The sequence below is a fragment of the Cyanistes caeruleus genome, chromosome 3 (genome assembly GCF_971803275.1).
Source record: "Cyanistes caeruleus chromosome 3, bCyaCae1.hap1.1, whole genome shotgun sequence".
NCBI lineage: Eukaryota > Metazoa > Chordata > Aves > Passeriformes > Paridae > Cyanistes > Cyanistes caeruleus.
The window spans coordinates 42433672-42461204 of record NC_141703.1 but is presented as its reverse complement, the minus strand read 5'-3'; the positions used below and the strand labels follow the sequence as shown (position 1 = coordinate 42461204).

General features: G+C 35.5%; 1 protein-coding gene across 7 annotated transcripts in view; it reads left to right on the top strand.

The window, feature by feature from the left end:
• The window catches only part of GPC5 (glypican 5), a 584277-nt gene that overhangs the window by 201434 nt on the left and 355310 nt on the right, over window positions 1-27533 (top strand). Inside the window, exon 7 of one of the 7 annotated variants that reach the window (XM_086880906.1) lies at window positions 658-1506. The exons of the other annotated variants lie outside the window; for them this stretch is intronic. Coding sequence (XP_086737032.1) covers window positions 658-669 — 12 coding nt within the window. The 3' untranslated portion in view covers window positions 670-1506. Of the gene's footprint in view, window positions 1-657; window positions 1507-27533 lie in introns of those variants that run through there. 7 annotated transcript variants of the gene reach the window in all.

The window sequence follows — 27533 nt, the reverse complement described above, 5'->3', positions numbered from 1 at the left end:
CAGTTCATTATTCAGGCTGTGAAATATGCAAGTTCCTTCAGGACAGGAAAACAGTATATTGGTATTGTTTGTATTTTTAGAAAAATGCAGAGTAACATGAATATCTATTACTACCTTGATAGTGAAAGCAAAATTGTAGCCTGGGTTCAAACCTTGAGTCATTTAAATCTTAAATCCTCTAAATTGGTTGTTTTCTCTGCAGGAAAAGGGAAGACACCTCAGGAGTCACTTCAGGCTTGAGATTGTGTGACTCATACTCTAGAATGTCTCATTTTTTCTATTTTGTCATTCTAGAATAACCACACTCCAAACTGAGGTACCTTTCTTAGATATATTTGGCCAAAGATACAGAATTTGTTTCATTGTGGGCTACACTGAATTCTGTTTGCATTTGTTCATGTGGCCTGAAGGCGGCTGTCTTTCAAGAATAGATTGACTGCCACACAAAAATCCTGTTTGTTTCTAAAACCTATTAGAAGCTCCCCAGATGTGAAAACTTCATGAAAACCCCCCGATAAGCTAATTTCTTGGGAGTAATTTGAGTGATCATAATTAAGTCAGGATATATTTTCATGACACAAAATTTTAGCAGAAATGCCAATCTTCAGGATGTCCATCTGACAAATATCTCAGTGCTCTTTTCCTTATTTTTTTCAGAGTTTTCTATAGGTGGTTTGGGGTGATTTGGAGGACTGCTTTCACCCAGCTTTGACCTGTTTGCAGTATAAAATTAGGGATATGAGAGCAACTCTGCTAAGGTAATGATTTTGAGTACAAGATGTATCTGAATTGTAGAAACTCAAGTATCAAAAAAAACCCAGAGAAAAAATAATATAACAACGTGAGGATCCAAGTCAAAATTGATAAGCAAAAGTATAAAGTCCTAGTGAAAATAAGAAACTCCATGGAAAGGTGTTAGAAAGTGCAGGGATTACATTGAATTTCCAGATGTCATGCTGATTTAAACTCATGAACAAGAGTAAAATAAATAGTAACAAAATCTTCAGCAAGAAAAGCTAAAAGCCTCTTTGAGAGAACTGAGCTTCTGTTCATCTGTTTAACTAACAAAGGTGAAAATTGTTATGGAATCTAAAAGGTGGTGAATGAGAAGGAGGTTTTGGAAATAAAATGTAGATGGTCGTGTTCAAGTAAAAAATTTGAAGTCTCAGTTCATGCTTCAGTACACCAAAAGATGGACCACACAAGCATGAATCGATTTAGGAGAAAATGAGGAGGGAAGGAGAAAGCAGAAAATGTGCTAAGAGACAACATGTGTTTACAGAGAGCCTGTGACAGAGCAATATAATATCTTGTCAATATACCATTCAAACATCATGTGGTAGAATCTTTGCTCGAGGAAGTATTGTAGAAAAATCTCTGTGTGTCAGTAAAATGGTTGCTAAAATGTTCTAAGAATTAAGTTTGACCTAGTTGGAATATAAGGATTCTAGATTTTGTGTTTATGAAATTAAGTTAAAAAGAAAAAATATAGGAAAAAAAAAAAGTGTAACCATGTATGTTTATAGAGCAGTTATTAGGCTGCAGAAAGATTACTAGAATAGTTCCTCAGAGGTTGGCATTGCAGCCAGTACTAAATGATCTTGGCTTAAAAATGCAGTGTTTTACAAATTTGGAAATTACAAGATTTGGCAATCTGAAGAAAAGTCAGATAATATAGAAATGACTGAAGACCACAACAATAGAACAAAATACAAAAATGTGAAGTGAAAGCTTTTCCTAAACAGGCTTCCTGTTAAAATCAAGAAATTCTATGAGGTTGACACACATCATCTGGAGGTTAATTAGGACACCCGAGTCTGGTAACTGATCAAAAAATGAATTTGAGCCACCTACATATCCCAGAAATTTGGATTCATAGAAGTTTTATTACTTTTTTCACAGCTGTGAGCCCAGAAACATATTCTTATCACACATCATCTTCTTCTCAATTATTTTCTATACAGTGTTTAAATACGGTGACATAAGCACTCAGGGAAGGGTGGAATGTACCTGGGTTTTATTGTTTTGGTATATAAAAAGCTATTGCAAGTTCTTCTTGAATTACAAACTAAATAAAAATGAAATTTGATATTTATTCTACAAATTCTAGATGCTAGTTCTGTAGAGTTTTATTTTTAAACCTTATTCTATAAAAGGTCGAATAATGGTATTAACATAGTAGTATATTTCAGTGTCATGGGTGAATCTTTGGATAAATGTATTAACTGTTTATTTCATTAATCCAGTTGCACTATGGTATGATATTCCACATATTCTGATTTCTTTTCTAATTCTATATTAAATTTTAGTGTTTCATATTATCACAAGGAAAAGATGGTAGTGATAATTTATATTTTCATTTCTTTCTGCTTGAAAATAAGAGATTAAAAATCTATTACCTGCGTTTTCAGTATTAGCAATGAAAAAAAATTTTGGATATTTTTTAAAAAATGAGGACTGTATTATTTTGATGAACTTTTAATGGGCCAAGTAGATAATGACTGTGATTTAGATTACTATAAGAAATTACTAAAATTACTATAGTAGTATCTTCCACTTTCTGAATGCTTCTGAGATGCACCAATCATCAGTGCATCAACTGATGAAGTGATTTTATTTCAGAGTTTATTGCCTTGACAGGATCAATAATCCTACTATTAGTAAACTCAGTAGAACTAAGAGACTCTAGGTATTCCCAAATTCTACATACTTCACTAAAATATATTAAAATTTTTATTAACATTGAATATCTGCTGGCTCTTTAATAGTTGTAGATTAATTTTAACTGATTTCTGCTCTATTAATATTTCTACATGTAATTTCACAATTACATAATTTAAAAAGGTAGAAGCGAAACATAAGGAACTTCTCTCTACATTGAACTTTCCATAGGAAATAATTGCAATCAAAAATAATTTATGGAAGTGTTTTGAGAACATTTCCTTGCTTTTGCTATCCTGATGGCAACATTTTAGACTGTAGAAGGGGTGAAATTTGAGCCATGTTTTTTGTAAAACTCTTTAAGCAATGTGAGCCTTTGCAAAACAAAAAGAAAAAAAAAATTGATCTTGCTTTTATGCCATGTTCAAGTAAGTCAATATTTTTTTTTCCTAGCTACATACTGCAACAAGGCTTCCAAATAAAAATCCTCTTTTTTTTTTTGTTTTCATTGAAGTTACTCTCTTAGAAAAATTAAAAAAAAACCCCTCTTGAAGTCTTAAGGTACTTTCCAACACTTAATTGTTTGGTTAAGCAGTTTTGAGATAAGAAAAGGTAGAAACAGCCTTTGAAAAAGATGTTTAAATATTTATCACTTGTGTCTTTTTCATTCATATCAGACTTGATCAAAGGTCTTCCTCTCCCCTATTTTAGAAAGTTTAATAATAACGAAAAGGGTTGACTACAGTATTTACTTCCATTATTGGTGTATGACATATGGCATTCAGGTATTGTTTTATTTTTCTATGTATTATGATTTATGTAAATCTGGATTTATTTTTTTTTAAAAGAAAGTTTGTATAATGCTACTAATTAATTTGCTTTTACAGAAAAATATTTCAATGACAATTCTGAAATAATAGTTTTGACTTATGAGTTACTCAACTTTTGGAAATTAATTCAATTATTATTATGAATACTATAACGAAAAAATTTAGTAGCATTCTTTGTTTTGATTTAGTGTCATTTTTTTCCTTAGGCATTGATTTACACTATGTAAGTAGTATAAATCTAAGTATCTATTAAGTAAGCATTTATAAGTGTTAATTATTCTTGCCAAAAAGATTTTTTAGTATTTGTATTTTTGTGGGCTTTTTTCAAACTGTTGATGAAATTTTTGTTTAAAAAATGTTGAAACTTCATTCAGAAATCCCTTTGCCACTGACAGTTACCTAGATAGTGGTTTGGAAAATTAACATAGAATTAACATAAAATGGCTGGTTTTGCAGACTACTTTTAAAAATACCTCTGAATTTAAAGTTAAAAAAAAAAGAGAGAAAATAAAACCTTTTTCTTCTTTAATTTTTTAATCTGCTTTTGCTAAGTGCTGATCAGCTTGTACATACTGTTCTCTCTGTTAGAATGAGAATTATTCAGATGGATCTGTATAATCACACCTCCTTTATCCTATTTTTTCTTAAGAAAGAATGCTTTTTATTTCACTTCAATAAAGTCATTATTAGAAAATAAATTAATATAATTATTGGTTTTATCCATAAAATTTTGACTATGAATATATTATTTGTGAAAAGGACAATATGTCCTGTTTATCAAAATTAATTGTCTAGTGAACAAATTCAGCATTTCTCTTTAATTTCTGATTTCAATGGGAGTTTGATTTAATGTGTATTCAGTAAGACAATATAATTCATGTGTTACGAAGAAACAATAAAGGACAGTTTTCTTAAGAAGATATGGAAGATGGGAAATTATGCATTCCTAATTGTTTGTGAAATTTGTTTATTGTCTGTTAAGTTTTTCTTTCTTCTGCCATAAATTTTAATTTAAGCTTGATTCTTTAAGTGCTGTGAATTAGCTGAAATGTATATGGTGTTTACTGCAAAATGCTTTACACTAACACATTTTCTCCTTCTCTTGGTTTGTTTGTTATTCTGAGGTACTCTTCAGAATATTAAATCTTGTACTGTGAATTCTGTCTTTATGCAGTTTGAATTTCTGTTGAGGATTTCTGTATGGATGGTATTAAAATCTGGAAAACAATTACTCCATTAACATAAAGTAAATGATGACAATGTCGATTAGAAAAAAGATAAGCCTTTATTTTTCTCCCCTGCTACATATTTAAGGTGGGCATATAGACGCTAGTGAGACTGTATTAGATCGGACTCAGGAAGAGTTATGAGAAATGAAAACTACAAACCAACAGCTAAAAATGGGCTCTTACATACCACAGCCATCCTGTGAACAGTGCTGCAACTGCACAGCAATATACACAATCCAAGAAGAACTCAGCTTGCTAGTGCTGGAGCCCGGAGATACATTATCACAGAATCACGGTCTGGATGAGGGTGGATTGTACGGCCCAGCCTCTCTGCTCAAGCAGGGCCACCCTGAGTGAATTGCCCAGGACCATGTCCTAACTGTTTTGGAATACTTCTGACATGGATACTCCACAGCCACACTTCAGGCTGTTCCTCCCAGGAACAAAGTGCTTCCTGATGTTGAGAGGGAACCTCGTCTGTTTCAGAGTGTGCCCATGGGCTGCCACTGGGCACCATCGAGAATAGCCTGGCTCCCTCTTCTTTATCCCTTGAGCCTTCTTTAGGCTAAACAGCCTCAGCTCTAATAGCCTCTTCTTACACAAAATATAGTCCAGTCACTCCATTGCCTTAGTGACCCTTCACTGGATTCTCTCGCCTACCCTGACCTGCTGGCAACACTTGTCAAGTAGCCCAGAGGACCGCTGGTGGTCTTTGCCATAGAGGCACACCACTGGCTCATGTTCAGCTTGCTGTCCACCAGTTCCCTCGGGTCCTTTTCTGCCAAGCTGCTTTCCAGCTGTGTGGTCCCCAGCCTGTACTTGTGCCTGGAGTTATTCCTCTCCAGGTTCAGGAATTTTTTGTGGTTTTTTATTACTGTAACTTTGATACGCACTTTGGAGCAGTGTGTTGCTGTGAATTCATGGCTTCACACAGGCATGTCTTGGCAACATGTTTAATTGAACTCTATTGTTGGAAATGTATCTGTGCCCTTGGACAATAAATAACATGTACTTGAAGACAAAATGTAACTCATTCAAAATGTATATAAAAATACTTGGGAAATAGTAAATATAGATACTGTGCCTTCAAAGAGAAAGGTATTTAGATCAATCTTCAATCTTTTAAACTCCAAAACTCTTCATAAAAATTGCAATTCTAACTCTCCAGTCCGTTGCCCTCCTGTCTCTCCCAAGTTGAAGAAAACAAAAGTATCCAATTTCCAGTGCACTAGTAATAGAAAATACTGAGAAGTGTCCTCCAGAGGTGTTTAGTATAACAGTTGTCTCTGCAATATGCTGTCTGACACGAAGAGGCAAAAAAAATGCATTAATAAGTGTTTATAGCACAGTTTTTTTCCTAGAAATATCCAAATGAAATTAAATTGCTATGTTAAAAAATCCTTTATTACAGTGACCACAGAAAGCAGTCTGTTGCTGTATTAGCAAGAAAAAAATAGAGTAAAATGAACAGTAGAAAATAAGTAAGAAAGTGAAGCTATTATCAAAAGAAAGTATTCAGCCTGAAAAATCATTAATTCAATACTTCATGCTCTCAAATTTTCATAAAATGTACATCTATTTCAGCAAAAGAAGAGAATTCAATTCCTGTCATGCCATTTTTCTATTATTTTTAGCACTGTTTTTTATGGTTTTTTGATAATATTTCTGAAGGCACTCAAAATGTATGTCTCATTTTACATAAGCTGTTAATGGGAAGCCAAGCAGTGGTGAATACTGAGGAGGTACCCAAACTGACCAAGCTATCAGCGTCAGTAGCAGCTTGCAGAGTAGTCTGCAAGGATAAGGCCATGATGTTCCCAGTAAAGCCTACTGTCTATGGAGTCCTGCACAGCATAAAATCATGGGAAACAGAGGTGAGAGAATACTGAGAGGTGGGAAAAGGAATGCCTGTCCAAACAGCATTTGCCAGCTTGACAGCCTTACTCTTCAATTTAAAGTTTGGAAGATCCTTTAGACTTTGAAAGACTTTTTCCTCAGCTGATGCCTCCCAATAGTTTGCCAAAACAGCAGAGATCTGCTCTCTGCAAGAGCTTTGTTAGACCCTTAATTGATTCCTCTGGCTTACCTGCCTGCACTCTATAACTTTTGCATTTCCATCCATAATGCAGTCTATACATGTTTTTTTTCCAACTGGTTTAGCTGACTGGAACAAGTAAGTGTATAAAATACACTGGCAGTGCAGAATAAAGCAAACTATAATCTTCATAATGTTCTTGGAGTTTTTTTTGGGAAAGAAGTTACAACAGTTTTATTTTTGGCAATACCTTGTATTCCAGTGCATTTAGAAAAAAAGAATGCTCTACCATTTGTCATAGTGTTTTGTAACAGTAGTGTCTTTAGTGCTACCTTGTAAAACCCAGATATAGTGAAGCTTTTTAAAAGTCAACTCTTTAAATATCTCTTCTTTTTCTTTTATAAGCATCTGGAAATGATTCTCTTGTTTTAACTCAATCTGCCGTAAAGAGGCCATTTATGGTGACAAATACAAATGACAGTAAATTTGGCATTTATCTGCCATATTCAAGGGAAAAAGGAGCCATTTTCATTTTCTCATGTGTGATTGCCTGCAGGAATATGTCCTTCCAGGGTGTGAAGAACTACACTCAGTTCTTTTTGCCTTTCTATGTAGTTTTCTTATGGTATTATAGTGAGCTGCTTACTATTTACGACTTTTTTCCTCTTTGAGGAAGCAGGAAAGAGTTGTCTGGAAAAGTCTCATACCATTGTTTGTGCTTGCTTATGAATCTGACTGCATATTGATCTTGTTTCACTAGACTGTACTATTATCTTTATACCTAGCTGACCTGGAACACAGCAGTCAACATAAACAACTGGCTTCCTCCCATGCCTAATCATGACCTTATTAACAGAATGTGGTAGAGAAAACTTGTAGTAACCATAAAACAACGCGGAAAAGCAAAGAACATACTTGTTGCACTCATCACAAACAGCTGAATAATTATATTCATTCATCTTTCTTACTTTGTGTCTAAACTTACTAGAGTATGCATACACTGATTGTTTTCAAAGCGTGGTATAGGCTGTTTGCCAGGATCAAGTTTTTTATTCAGATGCTATGATGTCACAGTATCACTACTCAAGATTTTAAGTAATATTTACTAGTATTTTTAAACTATGTTGTCTTTAAAAAAGAATAATTTCTAAAACGGACTAGATGATCATCATCAGTTAAGTGAGTTCCAGGAAACAGATGAAATAACAATTTGTAAGCTTTGAGTTCATGAGTCATTACAATATGTGCTATTATTAACAAGGTCTTATGATACAAACCTATTCCTTGATTGTTATATTCTCTTTCATTTAAATTAGTTGTGTCATAGATAATTATGGAGGAAAATACATGATAATATATACAAGCATTAAAAAAAAATCTAGTTAATGGTTGTTTCTGTATAGGTTTTCTTTATCAATTTCTTTCTTTTAGCAAGTTATATAAATGTATACACTTACACACATGCATACACAAAGCATCTTTATGCCTAATCACTGAAATATCCTGTATTCTCTGTCTGGTTGTGTGGCTAGAGAAAAATAGCTATGGTGGAATTGTCCTCTGCTTCCAGGTAGCAGATAACAGGGGCCTCTTTTGTCTTGTTAGGGAAAAGAAATGAGAGTTGTTTGGAATGTTATTTGTGGTTCTGTCCTGTAAGAGATCCAGTCTAATGGCATGAAGGTGAATTAGTTTACAGATATTTTGGCACAAAACCGGAATCTACTCCTGATGTAGTCCAACATTTCCTGAATAATTGTTTTCAGTAAGAGAAAAAGCCGAAAAACTACTTGTTCAGCTCACTATCCAATAACTTCCATTTCAGTCACAGCTTTACTTAACAATTCTAATAATATTTTGGACCTTGCTGAGATAGCATTTATCTACACAGGGAAAAAAACTCAGAAACTCAAAGTCTAGTAGGGAACCTTATGTGGTGATTCTTGTCAATCTGGTCCTGTGTACAGTGAAAGTGTTTCACTTTCTGAATGCCTGTCGCAAATACCTCAATTCATTTCTTTATTGCCTTCTAAACAGTTTTTTCACTTGCTGAGAGTTAATTTCTGCAATAGTTCTCTTTTCTGAGCTGCTCTGTCTGAAATGGAAAACGTGATCATTTCTGCTTGTTTACTTTATAGGTTCCTGCAGACTTTCTTACATTAGGCTTGATTGCTGCATTTAATTTCAAGAAGGCTTTAATTCTTTAAAGATGGCCTCAGTTTTCAGTCACTCCTAGTTACAGACATTTAATTATTCACCTCAGAGCAAACAGTCCATCAGGTTTTTAACAACAGAACAATGACACACAAAAATGGAAATCCATATTATGAAAGAGGCCCTAAATCAACCCTTACTGATTAATTTCCCCTTTATTCACAAAGCCTAAGTCATTCTGACTGAATCAATCAAAAAGCTATTACCTTCATACTTGCAAGTGTTACTTTCAAAATCAATGAAAACTGAATTTATTTTTAAGATGCAATATATTACTAAAATAAAAGTTCCCATTTACTTAAGCTAGAGATTTATCAAAAACTGTTACAGTTGGTAAAATCTTCTGGTTTGACCCAAATATTTTTTGGTGTTTTTTAATTGTCAACTTTGTCTACATTTTCCAGTTTCATTTACTTCAATGGCTAGATTGCTCTTAATTTTGTGAAAGTATTTTTATTGGTTCTGTACCTGAAGGCTCTCAGACAGCAATGATATTCAGTAACAGGGATATGTCAGCAGTAGCTGTGGCTGCAATCACCACAAAATCATGGAGTTCAGTATCCTGAATGAAGTAAGGAAGGACAGTACAGCATACAAACCTCGGGGCAGCAACCAAGAGAATTAAGAAAGTTGGCTGATGTCCTTGCAAGGCTGCTCTCTGTCATCTTTGGCACATCATGGAGACCTGGAAAGACATGAAAGCCTGAAGGTCAACCCAAGGAACTACAGGCTCATCTTTACCTCATTCCCTGGGAAAATCTTGCAGTTGTCTTACCAGAAGTAAATAATGTCTCACCACCCTACTGTGATAAAATAACATTACCAAAACCTCAGAAATCACTTTGTGCAGTTGTACAGACTTTGGGGCTTCTTATTTTTATATACAGAGTCTTATGTGTGTCTGAGCAAACTTATGAATCTGCTAACACCTTTCAACTAGCAAACAAGCTGAGATCTTAAACAGTGAAATTTCTTCCAGCATAATAAACCCAACTTTTTTTGTTTTCAAATAAATATATCCAACATCCTTGCCTATAATATATTCAGTATAATTCTATTATATCCAATTTTATTATAGATATCATTAAAATATCAATATAATAGGATTATATTTACTTAAAATTATAATGACTATCTGCTTTTATTGCAAGAGAGTGAGGAAGGGAAACTATGAGTAAACAGTCTCTCTCTTATTCTGATAGAATCACTTGTAGGGGAAGAGAGGTAAATTCTTGGGACCAAAGGAGCAAACTCTTGCAGAAACTGAATTTAAGCTACTCAGGAATGGATTTATTAGTGTTGTCATCCTCTAGTTCCTCCTAGTACACATCAACACGATTCTCCTCTGCTACACAGAACTTGAACATGGCCACTGCTTTTGCTGCAGGTGTTCAGAAATTAAACTTCTAGATTTGCTAGAAGTTTAATTTGTGTGTCCCTAGTGGTATTACTCCAGTGAGGATGGCAGCTTTTCTTTGTTATCCAGAAACTATTTTACTGAAACTTATTCCACTGAAAGGAAACTGTATGTTCCTATGTTCACATTCACATTCATATTCAAGGCAGCAGAAGCTCAGGCAGCACTTGACTCGCATTTTGACGATCTTTTAATTTGTATTTTTAAATATAAAGCATCAAATTTAGTGCAGTTAGTCATGCTTATTTTGGAAAACTACCTTTTAAACTCAAACAATAAGATCCTTCCAATCTTCCTAGAAGACTTCCTATCAGATATTCAATTTCATTTCAATTTACTCTTATCAGACTCCAGTTGGGGTTTTGGATTCGAAGAGGCACAAATTAACAGGAAATAGACACTTCAGTAACATTATTGCTATCATTTTTTTTTTTTTTCCTATGGCAAATTCTGAGAAAAAACCAAGAAGCTGATTTTCCATATAAATTGCTTAGTGCTTTTTGGTAAATTAAAACATGAGTGATTTATACATTTTTTTTCTTTCTACATCTATTTTGGGAAGGAGTGGGTTTGGTCGGTATTTTTTTTTTGTTTGTTTTGTTTTTTTGGGGTTTTTTGTTTTGATTAGTGTACTGTCTAGTACCAATTGTCTAAGCACCAATATTGTTGTAGGTTTGAAAACTTACTACTAATTCCCTGTCAAGAAAGAATGCTTTTTCTTATTTTTTTCACACAAATCTACCTCCTAAATTTCTTGTACCTCTGGTTCTTTTGTCTTTCACAGTTTCTTGTTTATTATGACTGCTACATTTTTTTCTGTCAGCATTTTCTAACATGTAGAAGAAATACAGAAAGTGATATGATGTAATTATAAGGAGATAAACATGTATGTAATATACGGTGCAAAATCAGGACTGCCTTTGAGAACAGTGGGTTTTTTTGTATTTGTGTGCCTGCCTATTGCTGTGGAAAACTTTTAATCCAAGAAAAAATAGATATGGACTGTATTAAATTTATTTCAACTCTAGTTCTTTTTAAAGGCAAGATCATAGCAGAGATTCTCCTAAGAAAAACAAACTAGCCATCTCCTAAGAAAAATAAACTAGTCACTGAAGTTTATTTTATAAAGCAGACAAAATGCTGTCATGTCTATTTTCATTCCCATCCCAATGCTGTGTTGGTTATCTTTAGTTTGTACAATACTAACTAAATCTTGGTATGGCTTCGTGATGCTGCCTGAGCAGACTTGTTCATCTGTATGCAATCCTTTTTTTCCTTTAGGAAACATTATTTTAATGTTAATAATATATTAGTTTGATCAATACAATGTCACATTTACTATATATAAGCCAGTTTCAAATTTATTTTAAGAGCCAGCTAAGTCTTGGCTTCTCTATTTATTAAAAAAAAAAAAAAAAAGGTGTTGGACATACGACAGCTTTGGTCCCTTCTGTGAGGAATAGTGTCTGACTGTCTTGGATCTTACAGGATCTATACACATGCTTGTGCAGTAGAGTTATGGAATATGCAACAATTAGATGAATTCTTAGATAGTCGTAAGTATCTACCATTGAATTAGTAGCAAAACCATTAATTCAATTTGTACATATGGGATTTTAGCCAAAGTAAATAAATCAGTGTTTTAATTCACTTGGGTTCAAATTTATTTAGACTTGTCATATTTAACAAAAGAAAATCACCAGCCATAAAGGAGCAGTCAGGCATGATATTAAACAGCTGAGCATGTCAAAATGATCAGCATGTAGTTGTGAAGTTTCATTCAGTACATCACTGCTCTACAGTGACTGTTATTGTGTTTGATTTGTACACGCTTTAGATAAGTTGATGTTGGGTGTGGAAGGCAGTCTTTCCTTAGCTTCTGTCCACTGAGCTAAGGCATTGTGTGGACAACATTCTCAGGCACATGGTGTGACTCTTGGAGATGGTCCTGTGTGGGGCCAGGAATTGGACTCAATGATCTTGATGGGTCCCTTCCATCCAGCTTGTTCTTTGATTCTTTGATTTTATGAATAGTTCCCCTGTTTCCTCAAAGGCACACTGATGTAAAGATCCTTTTTTTTTTCTGTTTTTATTTATTGATGTCTATGGCCAGAAAAAGAAGGTATTTCCAACCAGTTTTTTTGCTTGTCGTATTTGCTTCTCTGCTGGATTTTCCAACAAACTAAAAGTCTTGCATGTGTTGCACATGCATGTGCAAATCAAATTGAACACTTTATTCTACACAGGTGTATAAAAATAATTCAGTTCTAGGTCATTTATTGCTAATCCTTTTTGATCTCAGTGCCCTATTAAAATCTTGACATTTGAGTTTTAATAAACAGGCAACTATTATTAGTAAGTTACTTCATGAATGGTAAATGGCTTCACTACAGTTCCAAACCATGTATTTTCCTGTCAATACTCTTTGCAGCATGTTGTGCTCTGCCTCATCAGAAGAAAGGAGAACAGCTTATGTATTATTAATAAACAACTCATTTATAGATAGAAAGTTGGTAATCTTTGAATATTAATTGGAAGAATTCTAAAGGAATGATTATAAAAGAGACACAGAAAGAAGATTCCTTCCTCGAAGTGTTGAATAGCATTTTATTTTTTGACTATAAATTATTTACATGGAGTTGCTGCTTAGAAGCAGGAATCTTTTATCTTTCAGTCCTTGTTTTAAACCTGATCAGCAAAATGACATCTATCCTCTCATTTCCCCTAGAGCCTGACAGTCATGAAAGCACAGCCATTTTTAGGCAGATGTTTGCTGCTGATAAGATGCATTAAAGCATGGACCATTAGCTGAACTGTTTTGTAAGTCATCAAAGATTCAGATTGTTTAACAAATTGATATCTATGCAGAAAACAAAAGACAGAGAAGGTCTGTGTAATGCTGCAGTAGTTCTTATTGACTATCTTTAAGATCAACAAGAAGTGCTACATTGGATAGAGTATGAACAGAATGACAATGGGGCCTGTTTCAAAACAAGCTTGAAACTGAATGAAATACATCATTTATTAAAGTAATAGATCCCCTCACTATGGCTCCCAAATATGCTGAAGCAGACTTTTTTTTCTGCCTACTCACATCAATTACTGTCATATTTAAATGAATTAAAAGGTAACTTAAGTTTTGCATGGAAACATATCCTGAAACTATAATGTGATGCTTATGTGTGTGGGGTACATGCAGTTTACAACTACACAGGTAGAGTGAGACCTAAAGATAAATATTTCAAATGGAAAGCTGAATAGTAATAGCTAAATAGCTGAATGGAGAAGAAACAAAAGAGAACAAAACAAAAAATAACCCAAACCAAACCAAACAAACAAAAAAAAAAAAAAAGCAAAGGAAGTGGGAAAGAGTAAAGATGAGTAGAAGTGGAAAATATTCACTGAAAAGCAGATAAAAAGTGTGGCAAAATGCAACAATAGGTCTAGGAGGAAGAAAAGGAATACTAGTAAATATTTAATGGAGAAAGACAAGCAAGAAGAAAAAAAATTGGAAAAAATGGAAGACAATATATGCCAAAGAAATAAATACAAAGACATGAAGAAAAGAAACAAACAAAGGAGTCAATTTGGTTGAAAAGAGAGACAAGGAAAGCAAGAATGGAATAATGTTATTCTGTGTGCATGTATCTAGAGATGAGACATTTCCTAGTTTCATGCATGGTTTGTATATATACATATACATGTCATTTTATGGTATGAATTATGACTGTATATAGTTAAAGTTTTTAATGTCACAGAATCACAGAATGGGTAAGGCTAGAAGGCACCTTAGAGGGTCATCTGGTCCAACCTCCCTGCTCAAGCAGGGTCATCCTAGAGCAAATGTCACAAGATTGTGTCCATACTGTTCTTGAATGTCTTTGGTGAAGGAGACTCCTCAATCTGCCAGGACAATCTGTTCAAATGTGTGGTCACCCACAGAGTAAAAATGTTCTTCCTCATGTTCACGTAGAACATCCTGTGCACCAGTTTTTGCTCATTGCCTCTTGTCCCATTGCTTGTCAACACCAAGCAGAGCCCAGAAATACCGTCTTGACACTGTCCCTTCATATACTTATTGGTGAGATGGTCCCCTCTCAGATCTCTTCTTGAGGCTAAACAGGCCCAGCTCCCTCAGCCTTTCCTTGTAAAAAAGATGCTCCAGTCCATTGCCCAGTGCAACCATCTCTATTGCCATTCACTGGCAATATCTTCTAGGATCCTCTTCTAGGATCTCCAGATTTCTCTTGTACTAAGGAACCCAGAACTGGACATGGTTCTTCATATGTGGTATCACTAGGGCTGAATAGTCTCTTGATCTACTGGCAAAGCTTTTCCTAATGCACCCCAGGACATCATTGTCCTTGGCCACAAGGACACACTGCTGGCTCATGGACAGCTTGTCCACCAGGACCTCCATGTCCTTCTCTGCAGAGCTGCTGTCCAGCAGGCCAGCCCCCAGCCTGTGCTGGTGCATGGGGTTATTCTTCCCCAGGTGTAGGACTCTGCATTTACATCTGTTGAATTTCAGGTGTTTCTCCTCTGCCCATCTCTGCTGCCCGTGGAGGTCCTTCTGAAGGGCTGCGCAGCCCTCTGGGGTATTGCCCACTCCTCCTCCTCCCAGCTTTGTGTCAGTTATCAGTATCAGAGAACTTGCTGAAGAGGCTCTGTCCCTTCATCCAAGTGATTGTTCTGTAAGTTAAACAATACTGGACTCAGTAGGGAACCTCGAGGAGCACCATTTTTGACAGGTCTCCAATTAGATTCTGTGCCACTGATTACAGCCCTCTGGGATCCGCCATTCAGCCAGTCCACCTCACTCCACCTCACTAACCGCTGCCCATTCTGTCCATACTTCCTCAGTTCATCAACAAGGATATTGTCAGAGGCAGTGCTGGAAGCCTTGTTTGAGTGAGATAGTTAATACCCACTGCTCTTCCTACATCCATCCAGTTTTCTCATTGTAGAAGGCAATTAAGTTGGTCAAGCACAATTTACCTGTAGTGAATCCGTGCTGACTCTTCCTATTCTGCTCCTTTCATCCATGTGGATAGAGACGAGGCTGACTGGAATTTAGTTACCTGAGGCCTCCTTCTTGCCCTTTTTGAAGACTCCTCATACAATGTCCTCGTGCAATTGCATAATAGAGCTTAAAGATAAACTTGTTCTGCCAAATGTTTTGAATGATCAGGGTATTTTCATGTCCTGACATTTTATATTTGTGAACTTCAAGTATAGTTCCAAGTAGTTTCCATAAGAGTGTAACTGTAAAAATGTAACTGTTTAGGAGATTTAAAGAAAAAAAAATCTTGGACAAAGGATCAATAAATCTTTTCAGTTGTGATTTAGTGAGGGTATTGTGGTAGCCATGCTAAGCTCAGCAATACCAAATCAAAATTTTCTCTTTCTTCCTCTAAGCTTTGGATTGTAGCCTGTGAATGGTAAATAATATATGTCAGCTCTGAACTTACTCTTCTCTTATCTTTTAACACTGTGTAGTTTTTCTTCCTTTGCTGCTGGAGTCCATTATTGCAGATAAGGGGATAGATGTATTACATTGGTTAAACATTCATTAATGTAGACAGCATTAATTAAAAACACTTTGAAATTTACTGCTACTTCAGCAGGAATGAAATGGGACCCCTTATACTGGTGCTATGAAGACTTTATTTACCTTAATGGAAAAATATTTTTGAAAAGATATATACTTAACAGGCTGCTTTGTTCTAACTTAGAGGCAAAAGCAATTAAATTTTGTGTAAACATTAGAAGAAAAGCTGAGGCAGGTATGAGGATGGGAAAAAAGTTCTGTTTGTGTTTGGAGAATCATGTTGTCCTTTCCTGACTATCCCCACTGATCCAAATGTGTAAATTTAATTGAAAGCTATGTTCCACTTCTCTTTACATATTTTTTACCCTTCGTACTATGCTAAAGTCTCTCCAAGATATCTCCATCTGCTGCCTCAATATCTTTCCTTGGTTAAAAACTATTTTTTACCATTCACATCACTCCAGTCCATAAAAGTTTATCAGTCACACCATCCATTTAAAGACATCTCATGTGTTAGCCGATTTTCTCTTAGATCCCAGATTTCTCTGAACAAGGTTTTCACCAATGTCAAGGAAAAAGTCCTGTTAACCTCTCATAGAAATGTCCATTCTAAGTAATTTTGTTAATCAGTGATTAAGTGGTTAGAGAAAGTTTCCTATGTGTTTTTAAAGATTCTTAGTCTAATTTTTTGCTTGAAAATAATTTTCTAACTCAAATAAGTGGTCTCACTAGACACTAGCTAGTTTTTTTATAGCAAGTGTCTAAAGGAAGTGCAGAGAGGGGCTTTCTGTCTACAGTGTTGGTCTTCTGGAAAATTTCAAAAGAAAATGAAATAAAAAGAGAATCAGATGCAGAATAATGTGGTTTCAAATGCAGTTAATAAAACCTGTCTTGGAGCAGATAATATGTGTGAGTATGTGACAACATTAATTTAATTTCTGTAGAAAAAAACCTAAACCAAGCAATCCCTCCCTAAACCTTATACAAGTTTTAGTATGTTTTCCGACAGATTTCAAGATCAGTGACGGAGTATTTCATTGTGCAGTTGACACGGGCTGTACACTAGAGGCGATATATCAGGAATTAATTGTCACTTTGCAAGTAAATGAGATAACAGTCAGGCTTGCACAAAAATTACACTGTCTCAAAAAAATAAATGATTCCTTGGAAAGCATAAATGAACTGATAATCAGGCAGCTAGACATTAGTGGAAAGAAACAAGCTCCTTGAAACATCTCTACACCCTAAGAGAATTTTAATAAGATATTACAAACTTCAGTAACAGAAAACCAAGCACCAAAAGAATGGAATCTGTCAGAGTGATCATCTAGCTGTGTCTAGAGAAAAACTGTGGAGATTTCTCACAATATTTCTTGTCCCCTATTTTAAATATATAATTTCAAAGCAAGTAAGTTGCTTAACTGTACCAGAACAAGATTAAGTTTCCATACACTGAAGATTTTATTAGTCTGGCATAAACTCAGGAGATTTTCTTATAGCAGATGTGTCGGAAAAAAGGTATAAATTCTATGTCAGATAAAAGAAAACTTACTTTGCTTAACATTTGCAATGCCATCTTGCAAACTGGCTTAGAAATCAGTATAATTCCATGACTATTGAAACTATTATGGGCCAGATTCAGCCTCACTGAGGTTGAATATGAAGTCCTTTCCTGATTTGATAGAAGTTGTAAAACCTTCTATAGAGCTAGTTAACTGAAACAATAGAAGCCTTGCCCTCAAACCCAGGTTGATATCACTTCCCAGAATAAACACATAGGCAGGCACTTATGGAAGAAAATGGTTTTTGAGCATTTATTTGAAGGGAAAAAAAAAAAAAAAAAAAAAAAAGAAAAAAAAGAAAAAAAGGAAGGACATAGGAAAAGGAGAGAAAAGCTAAGAAGACTGCAATGTAGAGAAAGCTAGAGGAGAAAAAATTTGACCTAGTGTGGCCTGAAAGAGACTTACTAGGTTTTTTGTAAATGAACTAGTTTGCATAGGGACTGTTTGACCCCATACAGCCCCAATGTTTGGGTAACCAAGATGCCAAAAAAACCAATACTGATGACAACCATAAGATTCAGTTTCCATGGAGACAATGCATATGCTTGTACCTTGCTAAACAAAAATGAAACAGAAAATGGAGGATAAAAACGTCAAAACTCCCAGAAAATTTAAAATAAGGTTTAAAGTTAGTTGAAAACTCACAAAAGGAATTAAAATAAGGTCTATATATTTTTCTAGAAGGTGGCAATAACTCCAGACAAACTCATTCTTCATGCAATTAAAAAAACCCCACATTTCCTCCTTCTTTTCTGCTGTGTCTTTCTTCAGAAGTTATCTAAATCATAGAGTCATAGAATCATAGTATGGTTTGATGTGGACCTTAAAAATCATCTATCTCCAACTCCCCTGCTGAGGTTAAGGACACCTTCCACTACACTAGGTTGCTAAAGTCCATCCAACCTTGCCTTAAACGCTTCCATGGATGAGGAACCCACAAGTTTCTGGGCAACCTCTTCCAGTGCCTCACTCCTCTCACAGTAAAGAATTTCTTCCTAATATCCACTATCAATCTAAACCTACTGTCTTTCAGATTAAACCATTTCCCCTTGTCCTGTCACTGCATGCTCATGTAAATTCTCTCCAAATGAAACCAAGGTTGTTAGAAACAAGTGCATGCCAGCTACTCCCAGCAGGTGGATCACTATTTTATTTAAAGTAAAACCAGTGGCATAGGAAATGAATGTGCCAGGCTGTGCATTTGAGTGCCTGAGCAACTAGCACAGTCTTTAATTGCCAGTAATTTAGGAATGGTAATCTGTTCTCAAGAATAGATGAAGCCCGGGGGAGAAATTATTCCTATCAGTCCAATCTTGGCTTGGGGCTTTGTAGTAGGTAACATAGAGTCAGAGATGAAATCTTCATTGAAGCATCAGTTATAAAATTCTAGTCACTTCAGGAAACTCATTGCTTCACCAATGTCACCCAGGAAGCCAGGGTATTTCCTGGTATATATATTCTGTATCAGGGACTTACAGAACTGAGAAATCACTGTGAGAACAAATCCTTGAGGTGAATGTCAATAAGGAGGTTCATTTTAGGATGAAAAATTGAGTCAGACCAAATACATAGGTAAGATTTACTGTCTGAAGCAATTTGTTATCTTCACAGTCACAAACAGAAGGACTTGGCCAAACCCCAAAACTTTAGAGAAGAACATGGAATGTTTAAAGTAAGTTATATTGATAAAAATCAAAACTTATAAAATGAGAATTTTGTGTTCCATGAAGAAAGTTTTTAGTGTTGGAGCTTACCCTAATAAAACAGACCAAGATATCTTATCCACATACATGTTCACAATATATGGTCTGGATCTAACCATAAGTTTTAAGTTCCCTGCCAAATGATGACCATCAGAAAAAGAAAAAAAACCCCTCAGTTGGAAGATCTTAGTCTCTTATGCAGCCTGGTACTAATGAGGACTTGCTAACTGTAGACAGCTAACTCAAAATGAATATACATCTTAAGATAAACAAAAAAAAAATCCCCAAACCATTAAGAGTGTGGTAAACTTTTTGTTGCAGAGTGTATCAGCAAGGAATGCAGTGATGAGTGAAGAAGATGGAAGCTAATGGCTGAGAATGTTAGAGATACAGCTCTGATGTCAGTATACAAGCAGGGGATTCAGAAGCCACTTACATTGTGATAAGGGAAAGTAATGCATTTAATTTGTAGAGTAGAGGAAGTAGGCATTAGTCCAAATGCTAAGATAAGCAGTTCATTGAACTGAAAATTCAGTAATTCAGCTGATATTTTAAAGAGAATTTCACAAGAGGCAGGATCATTGCAAGTACAAGTTCTGCTCAGTTAGCAGAACTTAATGACAGTTTCACACTGTAACCCCCCACTCCCCAAAACAGCTCCCCCCTTCCCCTCCAAAAAAAAAAAATTGGAGAAGGGAAGCAAAGGGGCAACCTTGGTGCTTACAGAATAACTCCTCTTTTGTTCATAAAGGCTAAGAAGCAATAAAAGTAGGGTGTTTTTTGAAGATGTAAAATGTTGCTGACACTGGTTCAAGTATGTGTACTGCAGAAAGAAGCGATTAAGGCATCACAAACAGTATCATCCATTTTTAGTCAGCATAAAGAATGATTGATGAAGTTTTGCACATACCTTAAGGTGTCTTAAAACCTTGGATCTTTTGCAGTAAATTCCACTGTAACAATGCACAGTGCACAAATTAACAGTAAATAAATAAATAATGACATAAATAAAAGAAAATATGTGATTATTCATTTATGTGTCTCTTTAGCTTGTAAATAGGGTCTTTATGCTAAACTTCTATTTTCTCCAACACATTCTTAACATATTCATAATTCTTTTATTTTGGTAGTGCTCAGCACCACAATCTTGCCTGAATAAACACCCAGCAACCTTTTAGAATTAACACTACAGTATGATGGTAAATTTCTTAGTAAAAGACACCTGTTTAAGATTTTTCAACAAAATGAAATTTCCAAATTCTTTGTAAAATTTTCTCCTTTTTTTGTATGATCAAAATAAAAAATAATTAGAAAAAACTTATTAAGCTCTATTTTTTTGTTAATTTATAGATAAATATAGCATTAAAAAGTATCATTTTGGATACACAAGTGCAAAAACTTTGATTATTCATTCTAATTCTATGTTGCAGGCTAAAGTGAGACACAAAGCCAGCAATTAAAAAACTCAAAAATATAAAAAAATAAATTGGCTACTTAGTTTGGTTTCATTGTCATACATAAGTGAAAGATAAGTTACATTAATACTGAAAAAAAATAATAAGACTTCTGAAATTAAGTTCTAATAATCTTAGTGCTTATTATATTTTTTTTAATATTAGATATTGTTAAATCTAATAATGAGGAAGTTTTAATGGGTGTTTGCAAAAGCAGGCTAATTGAATCCTGTTTTTCTGTTTTTAAATCAATACTCAAAGTACACCTAAAGCTAGACACTCAAAGTTATAAAATTTACAATTGAAAATTGACTTTTTAAAATCCTCTAAATAAAAATTTTCTATCATACGAATTTTTAGCCATCACATAGTTCTTTACTTACCGAAGCTTCCCAGCTGTAAAAGATTGATGGCTGCCTCATTAAGCATGTACAATATAATTCCCAAATATAAATAGCTAAAATCCCATTTCTGTCTGTTCCAAATCACACTGCAGATATTTGGTGTAAAAGTAGTAGAAATAGCTGATGTATTTGATGGAATAAAAATGCATAATTTTTGTGTTGACTTTATGTCAGTCTTGTCTATGGCTGTGACTACTTAATCACCTATATTTGATATTTCTGCATCACAATTACAACATTAATGTGCTAAAAGAATGCTCAGACTAAGTGTGAATAGTGTGAATAGTATCATTGCCTTTGATATTTAAGGCTGTATCAAATAATGTTAGTTAAACAGTTTATACTGTAGACTATTGTTTGTGACTGTAATCTGAATAAGTGGGTTTTTTTCCTTGCCTCCCAAACCCTGATATGATGATGATACTTGATAATGTAAGAACTTTATGTGTCCCCAGTTCTTTTGCTCTAAATGATGGGGAGAAATATGAGGGGAAGTCTGGGTATGCCATTGTTATGATCTCACTTTTGACACCAAAATAACGTGATACACTGAAATAATGTTAGGATCCAACTATTAAAAGATGCCTTTGCCCAAATTAAAGTGCAAATGCGACCATTAGTATGGATTTTATGTAAAAATTAATATTTTTATTGAGGTTGAGACAGACAGAAACAGGAAGAGAGTGGGGAAGAAGAGAAAGAGGTTGAGTGAGAAATATTAAGCAAAAGATATCATCACCACATGGGTTCCTGCAGCTTCCTGGTGGCCCTTCTTTACCCTGGTCTGCTCAGTGGTGGGGGTCCCTGAGTGTTCTACTTGAGGTACTGCTCTTACACAGTCCACAAGGTGTGTGTGCCATTCCCATAACTTGGGATGGCATGTGTGTAAGCAGTTGCTTTTCTCACAGTTTGCCATGGCTGGAATTTTTGTCTGGGTAAGTTACCTAAATCTGCTTCATCGGGCCTGGCACCCTCCTGTTGTTGCCGCCTGTGCTTTTCTCACAGTATGCACGGTCGTATTTTGTCTGGTGAGCTAATTCCAAACCTTTCACCTTTGTGTAGGCCTGAAATTAATGCCTTCCTCTTTTACATCTGTGCCTGTTGTGGTGGTTTATCTTATGGGAGCTTCCTTCTTTGACAGTGAGCTGAGACATTTTAACTGCATTCTTTAAGTCCTGACAGCCGTGGAATTCACCTCCTTCGAAATTCAGACACTGAGACAGAGAAGCTCAGTTCAATTACTCAAAGACACATTTCTCTGTAATGGCTTTGCCTGTCTCAGGCACCTGCATGTGGCTGGCAAATATGGCATAGGACCCACAGGTGTCATAGGAGCACAGCTGGAGGCCCTGCAGGATAGACTTTGCTGTCTCAGACGACGCTAAATCAATACCTGCGGTCAAGTGAACTGAGCCTCTTGTCAGCACACCAATAGCGTCTAGAGAACCAGCAGATCAAATGTCAGTGTTTGGTTTTAGAGTGGCACAAATAGCTCTGTAGACTCTATTGACTGTACTTAGTGGATCTTCACTGACTCTGGTGATAGTTTAGATTCCTATCTCAGAGATAAATACGTGCATATGTCACTGGTGTTTTTAGCCACATCAGAATTCTTGCATAAGTGAATTTTCTCATGTAGAAAATGGAATGAGAAAGAATATTGCTTTATCCATGGAACTCATTGGTTTCTCATGTCAGTTTTCATTTTCTGCTCCATGCTGTAGCACAAGCAGGGCTTCTGGCACACAAAATCTTTTTGTTTAAATTAAGCATATTGAAAAAATCTCATTTGTGATCTGGGAATGTGAATGATTCTGTGGCAAGAAGCTGGAAAAAGCGGGTCAAATATTTGCTTCTATCTCCTCCCTTTTACTTTCCCTAGGAAACACGATAAAATTTGATGTGTACTGACTTGCAGCTAAGTTGATTTTGTTTGGATTTTTGTTTGTTTGTTCTTAAAATGATGCAGTGGCCCACTCAATAATATATCCAACTACCACTCCCAACGAGAGCTGATTTAAATTAATCTTAAGAAGCTGCAAAAAGGTGAGTTATTAAGCCATTAGCCTTAAAACTTATGTCCTGATGCTACAAATAATCTGTGAGTGGAAATGAATTGCAATGTTTTCACTAGCTAAGGTTGTTTTATTCATTGCTTGTAGTAGAAAACTCCTAAACCATGCAGCGACATGCACTGGTTTCAGTACTATTTAAGAAACCTAAAATTCAGGTCAGAGTCTCACTTTTATGTAAAAAAAAAAAAAACTAAAAAAAAAACAAACTTACATATAATTATGTTTTTTGAGTAGGCCATTCCCACAGAAACCATGGTCATGCCTTTGCAAGCAGTATTCCTGGAAAATGTTTAGCAGTCTGAGATTACAATAAGCGGAGGCACGTTTATTTCCATCCTTGAAAGGTTAAACAAAAGTGTGTACAGTAGAGACAGGAAACACTATTTTTCATTTAAATGTGTCCTTGAGGAGACCAATACTACAATGCAGAGCTGAAGTCAATATTTTAAAGGAGTGTGGAAACATACAGAAGATACAGTGAAAGCTATTATGTTTAGAAAAGATAACTCTCAGTCAGAACTTGCTATGTAAGCATATTTAGTCTGCAAGTTAAAGCAAAGAAATATGGAGGATGTTTTTGGAATTATTTCCCTGCTTTATAATAATTTTCAGAAGTAAAATCTAGAAATTCAGCTTTAATCTGAAATTTATGAAAAATAATGCTGGAAGAAAGCAATAACACATGTTTCAGGAGAAAATAATTTTTACTAATAAAGGTGGTTGACTAGTGCAATAATATGAAGATTACCTCTTCATACTGTGAGATCAGGAAGCCATGGATAAATGACATTTTGCTTTGTATGCTTCATTCCCACCATTGTGGGTTTATTCCAAGTGGATCATTCTTAAAAGCCTGGTGAAATAATTCTTTTTTTTAACTTCAAAGCTATAAATTTGGCTGCTATGGCTATTGATTGTTAAAACTGTAGAAATATGTTGTGCAATAACTCATCCAAAGAGATATGCCCCATCTTTGTTTTACTGGAGTTTCCTTTCCTTGCACTTCAGTTTGATCAGCAGTGTTGGCTCATTATCCAAGAACTATAATTATCTTATTGCTAAATCCTCTCCATTTCTCAATTTTTAAGAGGTATTTTGAGGTCTGTGGTTCTTGAATTGGGGCTTTCTAAATGAAGTGCAGTAACTAAAAAGACAGGGTCTCCTGAAAGGTTAATTTAAAAGCGTAAGCAGTGCGACTCAGAAGGAGAGCTGTCTGAATTTGTTTGGTGTTATTTTCTTTCCAAAATATTTTTACAATTGTTTCTCATACTTAATGTAAAATATAAACCACTCCTCCCTATGCCACTCACCCTCCACCCTCTGAAATCCTATCACAGCACTTTCCAAAACATTGGCAGGACCTCTGAAAACTTTTTTTTTTTAAGTTCTCCTCCTGGCAATTTCAATGTCCAGTATTCCTTGTCTGTAGTTACCATAACAAGTAAACTTTTACTTTTCCTGTTTCACCTTTTGTACTTTCAAGTAATATTTGTAAAACTAACTAGTATTCCTCCCCCACTTACTTCATAGCTATTGTATTTGTAATTACTCACCTATTTTGTTTAGCAGTGAAAAAAAAGGAAAACCTCTCAACAACCACTTTTGACAAATCCCACCTTTCTAACATTCCCTTCCCTCTGTCATCACAGTTTTGTCACACACTCAGTTTCTCTTCTATGTACTACATGAGTTTGCACTTTATGCTCAGATAAGTGGACTAGAACTGAGTGTCATTCAAAGTTCTCCTTGCTAGTCTAAAAAATGCACAAAAATGGTGGTTTGAGAAATATGTGGAAAAAAAAAAGTTGAAAAAATATAAAAACAGTTAGATACTGATAAAAATAATTAAAAAATAATTTAAAGTAGGTATAGCTGTGTTTGCTCCAGGGGGCATTGAGAACATGAAAACGTAAATTTTAGAAATGGATACGGAAAATCCAAGGAGCAGGCAACTTCATAAGACACCACCTGTGTATTCAGCAAGCATGAAAGATTAAATTTGATCAGATCAAAAGGCACAATGGGTGACACACAAGGTATGCCCTTGGGAGTTCATTCTGTGTGACTACAAGGGAACAGTTTTTCATTCAGGTTTTTCATATCCACACCTAACTGCATACTACAACAAAAACAATAGCTGTGTTCTGACACAGAGTTAGAAATTTCATGTTGTTAAAATTCTCAGATCAAACCATTTCATTTTCCTAATGGTTCTCCTGCTTTAAAGAAAAAAAAACAAAACAAAAAACTAAGGAAAGAGGTAAATAAAAGGGCAAATCTGTATTTTTGGTGTCTGTCACCTGTTCAAAGACTGTGAAGACAACTCTTTGTAATTTCTCATTTATTCAGCATATCAACTGAATTATTATAATATAACCAAACTGTAAAGGTGTTTGCAACAATAAAAGATTCTCTTTTTTTTTGTTTTTTTTTTCCCCTGGGATATGCTACTTTTTTATTTCTGCGTTTGTTTTTCAAAAAGAAGCAATTTTCTTGGGAAAAAAAAAAGAAAGAAAAAATTCCTAAAGATATCTTTATTTTTCTGTCACAGCTATCAGTTACAGAATCATAGAATTTTTTAGGTTAGAAAAGACCTTTCATATCGAGTCCAACTGTTAACCCGCACTGCCAAGTCCACCACTAAACCATGTCCCTAAGTGCCACATCTACATAACTTTTAAATACATCCAAAGACAGTAAGTCAACCACTTCTCTAGGCAGTTCCAGTCCCAGTTCCAGTGCTTGACCTCCCTTTCCATGAAAAAATTATTTTTTAATATCAAATCTAAACCTCCCGTGACCCAACTTGAGGTGATTTGTTCTTGTTCTATTGCTTATTACCTGAGAAAAGGGACTGACCCCCACCTCAGCACAACCACCTGACAGGTAGTTGTAGAAGGTGATGAGGTCCCACCTGAACCTTAATTTCTTCAGGCTAAACAACTCCAGTTCCCTCAGTCACAGCATCACCAGTGCTGAGTAGAGGGGGATGATCACTGTCCTTGTCCTGCTGGCCACACTGCTGCTGATACAGGCCAGGATGCCACTGGCCTTCTTGACCACCTGGACACACACTGTTTCTTGTTCTGTTGGCCAGCACCCCCAGGTCCTCTTCCGCCAGGCAGCTTTTCAACCACTCTTCTGCCAGCCTGTAGCACTGCATGGGGTTGTTATGACCCTACTGCAAGACCCAGGAATTCACCTTGTTGAACTTCATACCATTGCCCTCAGCCCATAGATACAGCCTGTCCAGAACCTTCCACAAGACTTTCTGTCCTTTAGCAGATCAACTTGGTGGTGTCTGCAAACTGACTGAAGGTGCTTTCAATCCCCTTGTCCAGATTGCTGGTAAAGCTAATTAACAGGGCTGTCCCAAGTACTGAGCCCTGGGGAACACCCCTTGTGACTGACAACTGGTTGTAACTCTATTCACCATCATTCAAGTTTCTTCAGGAGAATTCTGTGGGGAATGGTGCCACATGTTTTATTAAAGTCCAGAAAGACAATATCCACAGCCTTTTCCTCATCCACTGAGCAGGTTATCTTGTCATAGAAGGGACCAGGTTATTCAAGTAAGACCTGCCTTTCATAAACCCACACTGAGTTTATGAAAGGTTTAGTGGTTGGACTTAATCTCTTCAAACCATAATGATTCTATATTTCTGTAATCACATTCAGATTCTTAGAATTGTGTGCACCTAAATGGTGCAGCAGGTCACTGATAATTTTATCTTGGATTATGGGGTCTTCATTCTGCTGTCACCCCTGTCTTCCAGGTCAGAGGGCTGGGTATCTAGAGAGCAGTTTGTCTTAGTATTAAAGACTGAGGCAGAAAAGGCATTAAGTACCTCAGCCTTTTCCTCCTTTGTCATTGTTTCCCCCACACTGAACACAGGCTGGGGATTATCCTTAGCCCTCCCTTTGTTGCTAATGTATTTATAGAAACAATTTGCATTGTCTTTTAGGGCTATAGCCAGAAAAAGTCCTTGTAGGGCTAGGGTTACTTTTGACATAGAAAGAGAAAGGACAGTTTCATGTCTCTTTTTGTCTTGCATAAAATCTTCCCAAGTTTTCATTGCTTAATCAAATTTAGTTTACAGTTAACTAGCTACAACAGAATCCTAAAAGAATAGAACCTGTGGTACTAATAGGTTAAATTCTCCAGGCAATGGATATTCTTAGAGCTAGAATATTATTCAAAAACTAAAACTATAGCTTTTTTTTTTTGTCTTCTTTATTGTTTTTGTCATGGTTGACTTTACCTAATTTCTTTGTTCTTTCATTGATCCATGGCTTTATGTTTCCCCTTGGCATCATGGAGTGAATGTATGCCCAAAGAGTCAAACTAAAAGGAAAACACCATTTTCTTTTGATATTACTACATTTCTTTTATATATTCTT